The 16952-nt window shown below is 48.0% G+C and overlaps 1 protein-coding gene across 5 annotated transcripts in view; it reads right to left on the reverse strand.

The window, feature by feature from the left end:
* Slc39a11 (solute carrier family 39 member 11) overlaps positions 1-16952 on the reverse strand; it is a 389080-nt gene that overhangs the window by 197304 nt on the left and 174824 nt on the right. For 4 of the 5 annotated variants that reach the window (XM_027946206.2, XM_071603731.1, XM_027946202.2 and 1 more), the window contains one exon: positions 11749-11890. In XM_027946206.2, the coding sequence (XP_027802007.2) occupies positions 11749-11890 (142 nt within the window). The remainder of the gene's footprint in view (positions 1-11748; positions 11891-16952) is intronic. The other variant, XM_027946205.2, reaches the window with a different exon arrangement.

A 16952-nucleotide genomic window follows, 5' to 3' on the forward strand; every position in this document is an offset into this window, starting at 1 on the left:
CAAGGACACATCACTCGGATGAGATTAGCACTGCAGGGTAATAGGCTTGGCTGTGCCAAGCCTGGAGGAGAACCCCACCCAGATCTCATTTCCAGAAAGAGGGGACGGGCCCCAGGTGGAGTCCAGCCACAAGGATCTGCAGACAGAGAGGAGACTGCCTCTGAGGACTTTTCCCAAAGTCCTCACCAAGAGCAGGTGCGCTGGGACCGAGAATGGACCCACTGGGCCCCTGCAGCATCCGAGAAGGTCCTCCAAGGAGCAGCTCAGACTCAGAAGCGAGGGAGAGGCTGAGGGACATCACTCCAGTGTCAGAAAGAAAGGAGGCTGATCCCCGAGAGCACAGACAGAGAGGGGTGTGGCACAAAAGGGAGGTGCAGAGGGAGGGAGGCAGGGAGGGGGGGCACCAAGAGAGATGGAGGGGCTGAGAGGAAAGGGGGAGATGAGACACTCCTCACAGCGTGGAGAAGCGGAAAGGTTACTATGGCAACACCGTGCAGGAAGTGCAGGCTGGGTGCTTGGCAGGCCTGAGAAGGCACCTGCAGCCCCCAGTGGCCACACTTGCCACTGCCCCCCTGGGAGACGGTGCCTTGAAGTCTGTACCCAGGCTCCCTCCCCCAAACTCCAATGCCTCCGACCATAGCCTGCTCTGTTCCTCTCCTGCCCCACATCTAAATCGTGTGTGCCTGGTCACATGAGCCCTTCCCCTGTGGGCCTCACAGAGGTGGCTTGGGAGGACAGGCTCAGGTGCAGTGCCATTCCCCCAGGTACTCTTGGCAGAAGAGAGTCTCAGCAAGACACTCGGCCAAACTTCCACACATCACGGGAAGTGCCACTATAACGTCTCTGGTCACTGAGCTTCTACTTAAATCCTTTCAGTGATGGGAGCTTAGTCCACTGTATCATTCAGATCAAATTTAGTGCTCTTACTTAGAGCTTTGCTCTATTTCTAGGTCAGAGGAGAGGGCCAGATGGGCAACGTCCACACGGATGCTAGTGAACCACAGGGCCTTGTGACCAGCACATGCACCAACTCTACCTCCCGCTCGTCACCGCACACAGGCACGTGTTCTGTCCCCAGTTCTCTACCATCACTCACGTCCATCTTGTGGTATGTCTCTCCTTAACCACATTTGGGTTCCTTTATTTCTCTGCTGAGAAGCCTTTCTTCTACCTGAGGAACAATGTTCCTTTTCAGTATGGATCACTCCTCCCTGGACTTGTTCCAAATATAAATGCTGCACATCTCTGAGCACCCTGAGAGCATCAGAGACCTGGATGTGTTCAATGACTGGAGAATCCACGCCAAACCCAAGAAAGCTCTCCATACTTCAACATGGGCAGCAAAATCCCCTCAGAGTGAGCCAATGAAATCCCACATACAGGCTCCCTAGGCCCTTCAGCCATCTTTAATATTGTTCAAACAGAAAAACAACTAATATTCAGTGAGGACTTATGATGTAGTTGACACCAATCTATGCACTTCACATATATTAACTTGGACTATTTTTCCAGAAACTCCAAGGTGTAGCAGTTGCTAAGGGGACAAGTCAGAACTGAAACACAGTCTGATTCCCAAACCTATTCTTTGACCCACTCCAACTATCATTTCTGCATTGTGACATCTTTCAAGAATTGTCAGTGATTTTCCAATCATGCACGCCTCGCATCTACCAAAACCCCCAGATAACATCACGCATGATAGTGAGATACTGAACGCTTCCCCCTAAGATCAGAAATAATGCAAGAATGGCTGCTCTCACCATTAACATTCCACATCATACTGGAAGTCTTAGCCAGAGCAATAAGACAAGAAAAAATAAATAAAACAATATACAGAATGGAAGAAATAAAACTTTCATTATTCACAGACATAACATAGAAAATCCCAAAGAACATTCTGAAAACTCTTAAAAACCAATAAATAAGCTTAGCACGGTTGCAAGGTACAAGGCTAACATACACAAAAACCAATTTTATTTCTATATATTATCAATGAATAGAAATTGAAATTTAGGGCTGGGGCTCAGCGATAGCGCACTTACCTGGCATGTGTGAGTCACTGGGTTCAATTCTCAGCACTATATATGAATAAAGAAAATCTAGGTCTAACAACAGCTAAAAATTTTTAAAAAAAGAAATTGAAATTTAAACCATTTTCAATAGCACCATGAAATATGTGTAGGTATAAATCTAATAAAACATAGGTAGGGTATGTTTTATTAGATTTATACCTGCACATAAAACACTGATCAAAGACTTAAATGAAGAGAAATACAATGTTCAAAAAAATGGGAGACTCAATATTATTAACATGTGAGTTCTCTCCAAATCAACTCAATCCAATCAAAATCCCTTCAGGATTTTTCATAGACACCCCCAAGTTCATTTATCTGTATGTAAAGGCAAAAAAAAAAAAAAGGAAAAAGAAAAAAGAAAAAAAGCTGATACAATTTTTTAAAAGACTATCAAGACAAATTTTGAAGTCAGACATTTTGTGTTCTATGAAGCTATAATAATCAGAAAGGGGTTGACTTTGGTGAAAGGACAGACACATAAACCAACAAATAAGAATGGAAACTCCAAAATAGACCCACACAAATATGGTCAACTAAATTGTTCAAAAGCAAAGGCAATTCAATGGAGAAAATAATCTTTTTGATAAATGGTTCTGAGGAAATTGATCATATAAAAATGATATAAAAAAACAGCCTTGAACTCTGAGACACATTATTTTTAAAAAAAGTCAATATGCTCAAAATTGATCACAGACCTAAGTGTAAAATAGAAAACTTTTAGAATAGAACAGGAGAAAAATCTATGTGATCTTGGGTTTGGCAAAGAATTCTTAGATCTAACACCAAAAGTAAAATCTGTCAATGAAAACTGGTAAAGTAAGTGGACTTTATCCAAATTAAAACTTCTGTCTTGCAAAGTCACCATTAAGATCATGGGAAGGAAAGCCACAGGAGAAAATAAATGAAAACAGTGTATCTGACAAAGGATTTGTATTCAGCATACACAACAAAACCCTCCCCAAATCCCTGCAATAGGAACACAAACATTTTAAAAAAATGGACAAAGGATTTTCATAGAAATGAAGATGTACAGATGGCAAATGAGCACATGAAAGATGCTGAACATCATGAAGCATTAGGGAAATACAAATTAAAGCCACAAGAGACCACTGCACTCATTAGAGTAGCTCAAATGTAAAATCAAAATAAAACACTAATATTGCATGGGCTGGTGAGGACACAGAGCAGCTAGGACTCTGGTGGGACTCATGAACCACACAGCCACTCTGGAACACAGTGTGGAGATTTCCTACAAAGCTAAACATATAAGTGACTCAGCAACCTCACTCCTGGGTATCTTCCCAGGAGAAATGAAAACTTAGGATTTATGTGAATAGTTACAGCAATGTTATTCATAATCACCCAAAATTGGGATCCAAATCAGATCTCTCTCAGCTGGTCACTGGGTAAACAGCTAGTGGTATATTTGTATAGCATAATACTACTCAGCCACAGAAACAAACATCGATACTTGCAAGATCATGAAGGGTGCACAAATGCACGTTGCCACATGTAAGAAATCAGATTCAAGGGCTCCATGCTGTATGATCCCATCTTCTGGAAGAGGCAAAACCACAGGGGGAAGAGACCAGCTCAGAAGCTGCCCAAGGTCAAATGAAGACTGGACAACCAGGTAGGGTAGGGCTGACCACCAGGGATGGCACAAGGGATGTGCGGAGGTGACAGGACTATTCTATATCCTGACTATGGTGGTGTTTACATACCTCTCTGGATTTCTTATAACCCAGAACTGTACACAAAATAAACTTTACCATTTACAAATTTTAAAATAACGAGTACAGAATTTTTTTTTTTTTTTTTTTTTTTTTTTTTTAGAACTTATCTCCTAAGCAATTAGACTGATATTCTTGAATGACCACGTAGTTTGGAATTTCATGAGTTATATGATTCTGTAGGGTTTTTGAGACCAAGCTGCACATCAGAACATTTTCCAAGGTGACCTTGACATGCTGTGCAGCTTCTTTCTAAGGCTGAACTAATGAAAATCATGCTCTTGTTCTGGCGAGGCCATAGGGTAAGGCTACAGGTGATAGCCCATCTGAAAAACAGTAAAAAAAAAAAAAAAAAAAAAAATCCCTTATTAGTTACCCTGGGGAAGAAAGGGAGATCCTGGGACAGGCAATGGGATTTGGAAGATGGGCCTCAGCCTTCCTTTTGTCATCCTTGGTGGTAGAAATAACCTCTCTGGAGTGCAGGTCTGAAGATGTGGAAAAAACTAAACCTCAAACTCTTCTCCTGGGCAGGACCAAAGATATGCACCTCAGTAAGCACCCATCTCCATTCCATCAGAGTGGAGTCTCCCACAGACGGTCCGGAAGGCTGGCAAGAGAAAGGCGTCAGGGGCAGGCGCTTTTACCACATTCAGCTCATACTCTTCTCTTTGGTACTCCTTTCCTTGTCCCCAAGACTTGGATAAAATCTCACTTGACAGTGGTCTTGACAGATGGGCACAGGCCAGAGCAAGGCCAACATGGAAGTGGTGGCCTCTGGAGAAATAGGGTGAGCTGGTACATCAGTGGACCTAGAGTCTGGTTCTCCATGGTGAGCTCCTTAGAAAGGCTCAGGATTCATTCTAGGGCTGTTGGTGGTTTACGTAGACCATGTGAAACCAGAAACAATAGCCCACATTTGTTTCCCAAAACAGAAGTGGGTCCATATGAGAGCACATGTCCCCTGTTTTTTATGTGTACAACAGTTTTCCTTACTGGAAAGGACACAATCTTCACTGAGGTTGACAGGAGCAAATCTCCCTGTGGCCTGCTGAGGACTAGTGCTGGGAGACCACAGGTGACCGGGTCCTCTTGGGGGAAGAGAATGGAGACTTCCGGTTCACTGTGTCTGTTTTAGCTAGCTTTTTCTCACTCTTACCGAAAGACCTGACAAGAACAATGTAGCAGAGTAAATATTTATTTTGGCTCATGGTTTCAGAGATTCAGTCCATGGTTGGCCGACTCCATAGCTCTGGGCCTAACGTGAGGCAGAACACATGGCAGAAGGGCATGGTGGAGCAAAGAAGCTCAGGACATGGCAACAGAGAGAACTCTGCTCACCAGGAACAAAATATAAACCCCACGGTCACACCCCCAGGAACCCCAATTCCTTCAGCCACAACTTACCTGCCTACAGTTGCCACCCAGTAAATCATAAGTGGATTAATCCACTGATTAGGTTGTAACTCTCATAATCTAATCTTTTCACCTCTGAAAATTCTTGCATTGTCTTACACCCACGCTCTTGGGGGACACCTCACATGTAAACCATAACCATGTCTGAGGGTTAGTTTTAAGAGACTATCTTGCACACTCCCCTTGGCTGCTCTCTTCAAGAGATACCCTTGCCATTCCCACCAACACATGAGTAGATTGAGGTAATGCAGAAGTCACGAGTCCTGAGAGTTGGTTCTGTTTCAAATCAACAACCAGACAGACAGGCAGTCAATCAACCAGCCAGCCAGCCATCCAACCAGCCAACTGGGAGTCACTGTGAACATCCGTAGTGACCGAGTCCCCTGACCCCTGAAATAAGGATTCCCCGAGACAACCAGTTTAGTTCTCAAATACTTAGAGCTATGTTCTTCCTCTGATCCAGAGTAGGAAAATGCACTACACATAAAAAAGAATACATGGCCCCGAGGGCAGACAGAGTACCAGCCAGGAAGCTTCTGCCTACAAAGCAAGCCCAGGTCCAGCGGGGCACATGGTGACCCCTCCTCATCAACGCAGGAGAGCACCAACCTATCCCAGATGCTGCGGCAGCCGAGTCCTTCACAAGGTTCAAAACCCGATTCTCGCCTTCCCCCAAGCCCCTCTGGCTCCAAGGCTGCCAATTCCAGTAAGTGGCATCAGTTTTCTCCCAGTTCCAGGAGCTCAAAACCAGCTTCCAGACTTTACTAAGAGCTTTCAGTAACAGGCAAAAGGAAAGGAAAAAAACTGAAGGGGAGTCAATATACAAAACACCCACCTACAAACCCTAATCACTTGAAACCAAAGTGCCACACTGTGCTTCCCCAGGTTAAAGAGCTTCTGGAAGACACACACACACACACACACACACACACACACACACACACACAAAGCAAAACCGAATAACACAAAAAGTGCCAAAAGTGACCAGGCTGCCTGTCCCCAGGAGCAGTCTCCTAAGTCCTTGAGTGATAAAATCTTGGCAGGAAAAGCCTAGCGGACTGCTGCTGCCACCGGGGCCCCTCATCTGCTTCCCAAAAGCAGTTAAAGACACATTTCCCCGTTTATAAGAGACTTACGAGCTGAAATGAGTGTGTCAGAACAGTTATAAATACGACGGAACCCGCTAACCAAGCAAATGTTAAATTCTGCATAACGAGACAGTATCCCTAACTCCTTGGTAGACACTTAATGAATATTTCAAACGAAGCATGCAGCAGCTGCTCCAAGGCTCCAGATGAATTAAATGGGCTTTTGTTACTGCCAGGATCGACCTCCCCTGGCTTCCTCTCATTTCCTCCCGCCTCTCACTTGTACCAGACGAACGCCCTTCCACACTAACCAAGTGCCCGAAGCCCGTCACGGAGCCATCAGAGAATGGGCTGATCCCTGGTCTGTGTGGAATAGGTTGTCCCATAAAAGGCATGTCTACCTGGAACCTCAGAGGTGACCTTCCTTGGAAATTGGGTCTTCGCAGATGCAATTAGTCAAGCAGGATTCAGAGGGCAGACGGTTTCGGCCAGAAGTTACGGAGATCTATTTTACAGCACAGCGACTGCAGTTCATGATAAATTATATTTCAAAATTAGAGTAAATACTAAATGTTCACACTGTATACTCTAAAAGTTAAGAACATAAGGTCTTACATGTGTTAATCAGCTTGATTTAATCATTCTATCATGCAAATGCATACCAAAACACCACATTGTGCCCTCATGTTTAATTGACAAATAATCATCAAAAAATTAAGTATTTGTGTAATTTTAAAAAGAAGTGGCCATACTAGATTAGGACGGGCCCTAAACCTAAGAGAAGGAAGAGTTTGGGACTTAAACACAGAGACACAGGGAAGATGGCACATCACAACAGGGGTGGAGACCAGAGGGACACAGCTACTAGCCAAGGACCCTGCAGCCAAAGAAGAGAGGCGCAAGGCAGGAAGGAACCTCCTCCAGACCCTGGGTAGACAAACGGCCCTGGCCCACCTTCATCTCAGACGTCCACCCTACAGAACTCAGAGAACAGATTTCCAACTGTGACGCTTGGTGCCAGCAGCCACAGGAGAGATGCTCACGTCTCGGGGGACGGTGGAAGAGGACAGCCCTGGGCCACCCTTTTCATTTCATTAGCCAAGGCTGCACACCTGCCAGCCTTCTTACTCAACCAGACTTAAGACCATTTGCTGGGTGAAGTGGCACACACTTGTCATCTCAATAGACCCAGAGGCTGAGGCAGGAGGATCTCAAGTTCAAGTACAGCCACAGCAACTTAATGAGGCCCTAAAGCAATTCAGCGAGACCCTTCTCTAAATACATACATACATACCTTCAGGCTGGGGACTTAGCTCAGTGGTAAAGCACCCCGAGTTCAGTCCCTTTTGTGTGTGTGTGTTTAACTTTTCTCTAGTGGTTCTCCAAGTAATGGAGAACTTCCTTCAGCTCTTTCCCATTCAGTCCCTCAGCATTCCCAGCCCTCGCAGGTGTGAGGCTAACACAAGGAGCTAGAAATATAGTGAGGATCTAAATGAGAGACACAGGTGGCTCTCTGGCCATGTCGATCTCCTTTATATTGAATACCATGTGGGGAAGACAGTGTTTAAAAAAAAAAAAAAATGGTGCAGTGCTGTGACCTGACCCCTCCCCACTGCCCAAATTCACATGTGGCAGTCCTAATGCCCAGTCTCTCAGAATATAATGTATTTGGAGGCAAGACTTTAAGAGTGGCAGTTTTATTAAGATGAGATCATTAGGGGCTAGGGGCAAAGCTTGGTGGTACAGTGCTTGCTTAGCATGGAAGGCTCTACAGTGGATCTACAGCACTGAGCGAGCGCGAGCAAGTGCTATCATTCAAGTAGGCCCTACTCCCACACCGCCATGTCCTTATAGGAAAAGGAGACTGGGCCACGTACACACAGGGACAAACATCTGAACTCACAGGGAGGTGGCCATCTTAAGACCAAAGAGAAACCAACCAACCTACTGGCACTTGGACCTCAGACTCCACCCTCCAGAGTCGAGAGAGGACAAATTTCCTGCTGCTGAAGCCTCCTGGCGTGGGGTTCTTGGTTGTGGCAGCCTGAGCACACTCACATGGATGCCAAATTGCCTTGAGAGTCAGGCCACACTCCAAAACATACCCTGAGAACACATTCCAAACCGACTGCCTAGCTCAGATCATCAAGTACATTTTAAAAAGAAAAAAAGGCACACAATCAAGAAAGTTCCATTCAAGCGCTGAGCATCTTTCTTGCCTAACGCAATGCTCTTCAGAAGCCTGAGAATCCATAGTGTGTCCCGAGAGTGGTCCTGTGAACCCAGACACACAGCAGTGCCATGCTGCCTGCAGAGCCCTGAGCAAGAGGTTATGCCTACATTATTCCCTTATTGTATTTAACATCCATGATGCTAAAGAGCTCCTGGAAATTATTATTATTGAGCCCTCTGTTCTTCATCCTGCAAAAGATTTTTTTTAATGGCACATTTTAATAGCTACATTCACCACCTTTTTAATGAAGTCGTGCTGGTAACTTGCCCCAGACCAGAAAGGTGGGACTGAAGCAACTCTTTGGCCTAAAGAGGGTGCTAGTTGTGTGTGTGTGTGTGGTGGTGGTGGTGGGGGGGGGTCCACTCAGCTGAATGGGAGAAGCTCAAGACAGTCAAGGAGCCATCTAGAAAAAGCTATAACTTTTGCTTCCCCAAAGCATTATGCACACAAAAATTCTGCATAAAATTTCAAGAGGCTCATGAACCCTTTGGTGCCCATGCACCAACCCCAGATGTAAAGAACCCCTGACCTAGTTTCTAGAATTGACTCAGCGTTGTCATTACCTAGAGAGAAGCACATATTGAAATGCTCTCCACCACATCCTTCATAAGAGCAAAAGACTGGAATTAATCTGAAGGATTATTAATTATGAAACATCAGAGCAATACCAAAATGGAATGGATCCAGGAGTGTCCCACACAAATACCCTAATGTACTGTTAAGTGCAAAGCCACAAGGTACAGAACAAAGAGTCAAGTTTGATTGCATAAGCATCACACTTCTAAAAGGATATACAAGAAATGAAACAATGTGTCTGAGATAAAGGAATTGAAGCTGGAGTCTAGAAATTTTTTAATCCTTGTTCTTGCAATGGGAATGGAAAGAAAGTTGGGATCGATCGAGGATGGGTGGGTGGGTGAGGGAGAGAGAGAAGAGAGAAGGGCGAGAGTGTTTTAAAAGGATTTCTGTCTTGCTAAATCCCAAAATATCCCCAGCCCTGAGAAGAGCTGTATCATAGAAAATCTTGGCACAAGACAAACAGGAAAGCATCTCATCAATGCTTTCCCAGGCTCGGCGGCTGCTGCTGCGGCTAAGGGCAGCTGAACTGCCCTCCCACAGTGTGGCTTATTCCTCTTGCTGAACCAATTATGGGACATGATAACAGCAGTGCCAATATTATTTTTTAAAGGCTGATGTTTCTCACTAACTACCCATTAAAGCGATCTCCTTGCTCCAGCTACAGCAGGCGTAAGGGCAGATCCAGATGGTACAAACAATGCATATTCAGGTTCAATCTGCATGAAGCCAGTCATCAAATAACCATTAGTAGTCTGAGAGTCCCCAGATGCCTGACACCCACAGGTGTGTCCAGGTGAGAGGGATGTCTGGGCTCAGCAAACTATCTTCACACCCCCAAGAGCTGCATTTGCCCAAGTATCAGAACAGTTAGCAACAGCTAGGAGGGTTGCTTGGTAACCTGGCAACAGGCTGCACTTGGTGTTCAGGAGCAGGAGGAGAGGACTGCCTCACCCTCCTCCAGGGGCCCCCTGGACTCCTAACCCTGCGCTGGCCAAGAAGGTCCAGTAATCCCCAGGCTGTCTTGTACAGCCACCAGCTCCCCTGGTCTGGTCCTTGCTGTGGCTCCATTGGAAAAGGTCTATCAAAAGGATTGCCACTTAGTGTTTTTGAGTGACAGGCACTGAATCTCTTCCTTCTACCCCCACCTCTGTGGCTTTAAAGATAAGCAATGGGATAGAAAAAAATTCAGGCCAACTTTTGTCGTCCTACAGAAGGCTCAGAATCAGGACTGCAAAAATCTTCAAAGGGACACACGAAGCCTAAGCATACGATTGCATGTGGGAACCCAGAGAGGCCCATGTGCCTGTGTCTGGACTCAGCCTCCAAAATGACAAGTTTTACAGGAACACGGTGCCCACCCTCATCTCCAGAGGCAGCCTGCCACACTCTCCAGGAAAGGAGAGGAGTGGGCAGCACCCCGGCCCTCCCAACCCGAGCGTGAATGAGCTACGCAGCTGGAGGCAGAGGGCAGAGGGCAGAGGTGGCATTCTGACCTCTGTTGCTGGAGCTCGTGCTAGATAGACTTTTATTTCCTGGATATATCCCACATGGGAGGTGGCGGGGGCAGTGGGGGTGAGCGGGGTGGAAGAGGCATTCTGTTCTCCATGAATAATGCACGCAGGGTATGACCTGAACCCAGACCACTGAGACCCAGCCACGGTGAGGCTCCAACTTTCCACAGCCTCCCACTGGGGGCTGGTGACCATCTCGGCTAGATATGATGAAAATACCAACTTAAAACGCCAGCATGGAAATGGGAAAGGACTTTGTCCTTCAGTCAGTCCTGTGAATGACCGTGACCAGTCACTGACCATCCATTCCCAATTCACTCAAGACAGATGCCACAGAGGCAGGTGCCCATCTCAACAAGGTTTGCTGGGTACACGGGTCATCTATGGGCAGGACTTTGCCTAGCTAACATCACAGGAGAGTGAGGGGCGGACACGTCACAGCAGCAGGGACTTGCTGCACCAAACCAGGACTACCTAAAAAAGTTCAAAGGAAAACACAGGTGTGCAACTTGTGCTAACTGGCCCTCAAATGAGCCACTTGTCCTCACTGAACAATGACACAGGGGAGTGGGGGAGGATCTTGCCCCCAAGGCTGGAAAACCAGTCTCCTGGCATCCACGGCTGCTCAAAGGGCGGCAGCCCAGCCGGCACCTCTCCCCCAAGACTTGGGAATTGCTACCGGGCTCTTGAGCAACGCCCGCCTCTAATGCAGAACCAACAGCATGGCTTCGCTGTGTCAGTTTTCCTGGCTGCACACAGAATCGGCGAGAGACACCGCCAGTTTCCCAGGTGAATCAAAAAGATGAGCATCAAAAAGGGGAGGGCAAAGAGGGGGAGACAGAGGGACAAATGCCCACACTCTACCCATTCAACCTGACCCTGTCCATTCGTCCACCTTGCAAAGAGGATCAAAAGGTGCCAATGCCATCTTTACAGCAAGCAGGTCGTTTGAGAACAGATGAGACAGGCGTCTCAGGCCAGAGCCGGTTTGGCTTTCAGGCAGCAGTGGGCCGAGTCCCTGGACGGGCAGACGGAGCCCTGGCACCTCCCCCGTGGTTCTCCTACCCCACCCCAAGTCTACACGTCTGGCTTGGCCGTCTACAGCAGGGAGCTTGCCTGGAAGAAGCCCAGTGCTACCTATCCGGATGGAGAGTTCACTCTCAGGGAGGAGCAGCGTGGGACCCGTGGGATCAGACTTCTTCATCAATGCAGCGTCGAAGTTCAGTGCCAGGGCCGTCTGAGGGTCTTCTGCTGCACCCTGAAACAAGAAGCATAGTGTCATTACAGCAGCTCATCTCCATGGGGCCCCCAGACCCTCTGGACCAGGGTACCAAGGCAACTGGCCCTGGTCTGCCAGGAGCACCAGGGCTGAGCTGGACCCTGGGCTCACGTGACTTTCAGGGAGGAAGGAAGGAGGGTAGGAAGATGAAAGACTTCTGGGGTAGAGGACAAAAACAAGATCCGAGGAGTTGGTACTGATCCTAGAGACGGGAAACACGTACAACTGGCAAGACTGGGGTCTGCACACCTATCCCCCTGCGCACCTCATCAATGCCAGTGATGGGCACAGGGGACCTAGCTCCAGGCTTATCAAAAGAAGCCCCTGTGGCCAGTCTACTCAGATGGCAGCTATGGCCCAGGATCCAAGGTCAGTGTGCCTGGGAAGCCGCCATCTTTGTATTTCTCAAGAGATAAGAGGAACCTGAACAGACACTTCTCAGAGGAGGACATACAGTCAATCAACAAGTATATGAAAAAATGCTCAACATCTCTAGCTGTCAGAGAAATGCAAATCAAAACCACCCTAAGATACCATCTCACTCCAGTAAGATTGGCAGCCATTAAGAAGTCAAACAACAACAAGTGCTGGCGAGGATGTGGGGAAAAGGGTACACTTATACATTGCTGGTGGGACTGCAGATCGGTGCAGCCAATTTGGAAAGCAGTATGGAGATTTCTTGGAAAGTTGGGAATGGAGCCACCATTTGACCCAGCTATTCCCCTTCTTGGTCTATTCCCTAAAGACCTAAAAAGGGCATGCTACAGGGACACTGCTACATCGATGTTCATAGCAGCACAGTTCACAATAGCAAGACTGTGGAACCAACCTAGATGCCCTTCAATAGACGAATGGATAAAAAAAAATGTGGCATTTATACACAATGGAGTATTACTCTGCATTAAAAAATGACTAAATCATAGAATTTACAGGGAAATGGATGGCATTAGAGCAGATTATGCTAAGTGAAGCTAGCCAATCCCTAAAAAACAAATGCCAAATGTCTTCTTTGATATAAGGAGAGTAACTAAGAACAGAGTAGGGATGAAGAACAGGAGAAGAAGATTAACATTTAACAGGGATGAGAGGTGGGAGGGAAAGGGAGAGAGAAGGGAAATTGCATGGTAATGGAAGGAGACCCTCAGGGTTATACAGTGGAGGAGGTAGAGAGAGAGGAGGGGAGGGGAGGGGAGGGGAGGGGAGAGGTGGGGAGGGGGGAGGGTGGAGGACGGGAAAGGCAGCGGAGCACAACAGACACTAGTATGGCAATTTGTAAATCAATGGATGTGTAACTGATGTGATTCTGCAATCTGGGTATGGGGTGAAGGTGGGAGTTCATAACCCACTTGAATCAAAGTGTGGAATATGATATGTCAAGAAATTTGTAATGTTTTGAACAACCCACAATAAAAAATTAAAAAAAAAAAAAAAGAGATAAGAGGAGATCCAAACAGAAGCATCTGTCTGAGAGAGGTGGTGGCACTTGGAGTTTGGAGTCACAGCCAGATGGCCCAACCAAAGCCACTCTCTGCTGTCCTGACAAGTTGATAGACCATTTCACACTAACGAGGCAAAGTCCTGTGTGCAGCTCCCGCAAACATTTAGTGGCCTCCAACTTTATGGACACTTGGTGAACAAGATGAGGTCCCACTCTTACAGATCTTTGTTCTATTAGGAGCCAACGAGGAAACCAGGACGGACCACAGGCATCTCTCCCGAGGCACTGGGGAAGTGCTGACCCTGCAGGCCATCAACAAAGCACAGGATCTCCAGGAGCAAGAGACAGACAAGGGGCTCAGCCCTGCACGACACTCCGCTTCATCCAAAGACCTCAAGGGTAAGGGCAAGTAAGCAGAATCACCCCAATGGGCAAAAAACAGCAAATCTCTTCAAGACCAGGTATCACCGACTGTCCAGGTAGCAGTGACAAAATATCATAAACTAAGTAGCTTGTGGAAGTGGGGAGGTCCACGGTCAGGCTGCCAGGGTGGGGACAGGTTCCGTGTCTGGCATGTGTTATCTCTGACCTTCAGGCTGTGTGGTCACTGGGGAAGGGCTAGGAGTCCCCCTCCAGGGCCTTTAGGGCATTGACTCTACTGGTTGCGGGCTCCACCCTCATGATCCATCTCCTCCCAGAGGTCCATTCCTAAAGCCACCCTAGAGGTGGGGATTTCTACATATGAATGTTGAGGGAACACAAGCATTCCTCCACACAAATAAAAGTTTCCATTTAAAGTATGTGACACTAACATGGGAGAGGAAATGGCTTGTAATCCAAGCGCAGAAATGTATCCACTTCCAAGAAAAAAACTGGGTTTTTGGTTAGGTTTCTTTCATGAAGAAATTTCAGGAAAGGTGTAGCAGGCTGTATCCTACACATGCACACACAAACACAGGCACACTTATACACACACATGCATACATACGTACACACATGCATATATATGTGCATGTACAAACACCTCTTGCTTTACTCATGGTCATGATGAGCAAGGATAAGAGAGCCTAATGATTCATTTCATTTTTTTTTCTTACTACACTCACAAAAAAATGACCCTAAGCCTCTCCTGCGTCTTTCCATTTGTCCAATGCATCAATGTCATCCTAATCCTTCATTTGCAATATCCCTGATAATGTACCTCAAAGCGGGGGCCAACCCTCATTTAGCCTTGTTTTAAAAGGAAGAAGAGAAGCCTCCAAGCCCCGTTGGAGCCTCCCCCATGTGGTCCTGGCTATGACCCTGGAATCAGCCTCCTGCCTGGAGGCGGCCGGCACTGCAGGTGGATGGAGGCTGCAGCACGGGAAAGGGGCACGCAGGCCAGTCCCTGCCTCTGCAGAAGCCCCTCTGGCCACCCCCAAGTGACAGCTGGTGTCTGTGTGATGTGCCTGGGGCACCGAGTCACAGCTCTCTGTCTGTTTACATGCTTTAATTATTTCTAACTCTCTGCCTCCCTCTGACATCTGAGGGATCACTGCAGACATAAAAGACAGTCTGCTAGGAAACTGCATCCTACCGCTGACTCGGCTTCCTTTGTCTTCCTTCTTTTTTTTTTTTTTTACAAAGTGATTGATGCGTAACCAGGGGGATGATGCAGACAGAGCGGCTGTATTACGGGAGCATGCGGCAGCATTCATACGCACAGGGCTGGGACTGCGTGTTCGACCACAGCCCACTCAGGAAGGGGCAGCTCAGAGACCCCAGGTTACTCTAGAACAGTGGTTTTCAATGAGGTGATTTCACGTGGTCCCACTGGGCCACCAGGGATGTTTGTGGGATGTCACTGTGGGGGTGCTGCTGGTGTCTCAGGTGGGTCGAGACCAAGGATGCTGCACAAGACCCTGCAGTGCACAGGGGCCACCACAGCAAGGCTCGCCCTGGCTAATGCCACAGTGCCAAGGCTGAGAACCTGCTGAGGACGACGAATGGGCAGGACCCCAAGGCTGCCCACATGGGCACACGGCAATGCCGGGCATTTGCTCCCTCCTGTGCCACGCTCTCTAGGAAGGCTGGCTGCCTGCCTGCCCTCGGTGTATCCAGTCAAGTTTCACTTAAGCATCAACCATCGCCCGAGACGTCCCAGGCCCTAGGGACGTGACACAGCCACATCCCACATTCTCCTGATCTCGCCTTCTCCTTCGAGACCATAATGACCAATCGATGACAAGCTAAAGGCCCAGGTAGTGATGATGCCGAACAGACTCACATACGGAGTCTACGGCCGCCCTCCCAGCGGATCAGCGTTTGACCCACGCGAGCCTACCACAAACGTAGACGTGGTGTTACGCAGCAGCAGGAGGCTGAGAAAGCCGTGTTTGAGCAAAGACCTGAAGACAAACGAAGAAGAAACACGGGTACCCCCACCCCTCCATACCCTTCTGCCACCTTATCAACCTAAATTTTGTTGGTTATGTTGCTTTCTATCAGCATTTTGGGGGACAGGGGTAAGTGCACTAAGAAAATTCCACCTAGAAGCTGCCCTCTGTAAGGCTAGCCAAGGACCCACTCCCACCTGTGCTCCAAACATTCAGCCCTCAGAAGGTGGCGCTGCACGTGCATCGCGCTACTGTGTGTCACAGCCGAGATACTGACTGGGCCTCGGAACCCATCAACAGATGAGCAGGTGAAGAAAATATGGCCCACGTTTCCTCAAGGCACAGATTTACACGTGTGTGCAAATATCACACCAAATCCCATTCATGTGCCCAACAATACGAGTTAATAAAAAGTGGCAGGGCCAAGCAAGCTACAGAAGTGACAGAAGCACCTCAGAGGGAAGCCCAGGCCAGCACCTCCTCCATCCCCACACCTGGCCAGCCCTCCACTGGCCTATCCAGACATTGGCCTCCAGGGGTCCTCCCAGACACCCCACCACCCGATTCCCAACATGCCTCGCCCGCCACTCTCAAATGCTGCCAAGGAAACCAGAGAACTATATGCCTCCAAGCTCCAGAGGGCAGCCCCACAGAGCTGCCAACTGTGCCTCGGTGGCTTTATCATCATGTCCCTGGCAGTTGGGGGGGAAAGTCGGGAGTCACCTGCTGGGACAAGGTGGCTCTACCTGCTGGGTTGACACCGCAGCTTCTCAGGGAGCCCTGTCCCACCCTGGGCACTCAAGTGCAGGGAACACTCAAGTTCCACCTGGATGCCTTCAACAGACGTGGCCTTGCAGGAGGGACCAAGGCTCCAGGAAGAAACACTTCCTTGACGCTCCTCTCTCCTTGAGTTGACATTCTTCTGTACATTTCTGGGGCTTTTTTTTTTTTTTTCCTTTTGACATCCCTGCAAAGCCTTTCCCTTCGCACTGCCTCGACCAACCCTGGCAGCCCCACACGGCCAGCAAGGCGAGGGTGCTCCATCCCAGGGCGAACACGCTGCTCTCGACTTTCCACCACAGCCCTGAGAGTCTGCCTGGCTGCTCGTCACAGGAACAATGAGTCACCTTCCTCCCTGTCCCCTCCAGAGTGGGCCCCTGAGGCTTTGGAAAATTCAGGTTTGCTGTGTCACCTTGCAGTTTCCAAATGTCAGAGTGTCAGATACACC

Source organism: Marmota flaviventris, chromosome 17 (genome assembly GCF_047511675.1).
Source record: "Marmota flaviventris isolate mMarFla1 chromosome 17, mMarFla1.hap1, whole genome shotgun sequence".
Classification (NCBI taxonomy): Eukaryota; Metazoa; Chordata; class Mammalia; order Rodentia; family Sciuridae; genus Marmota; species Marmota flaviventris.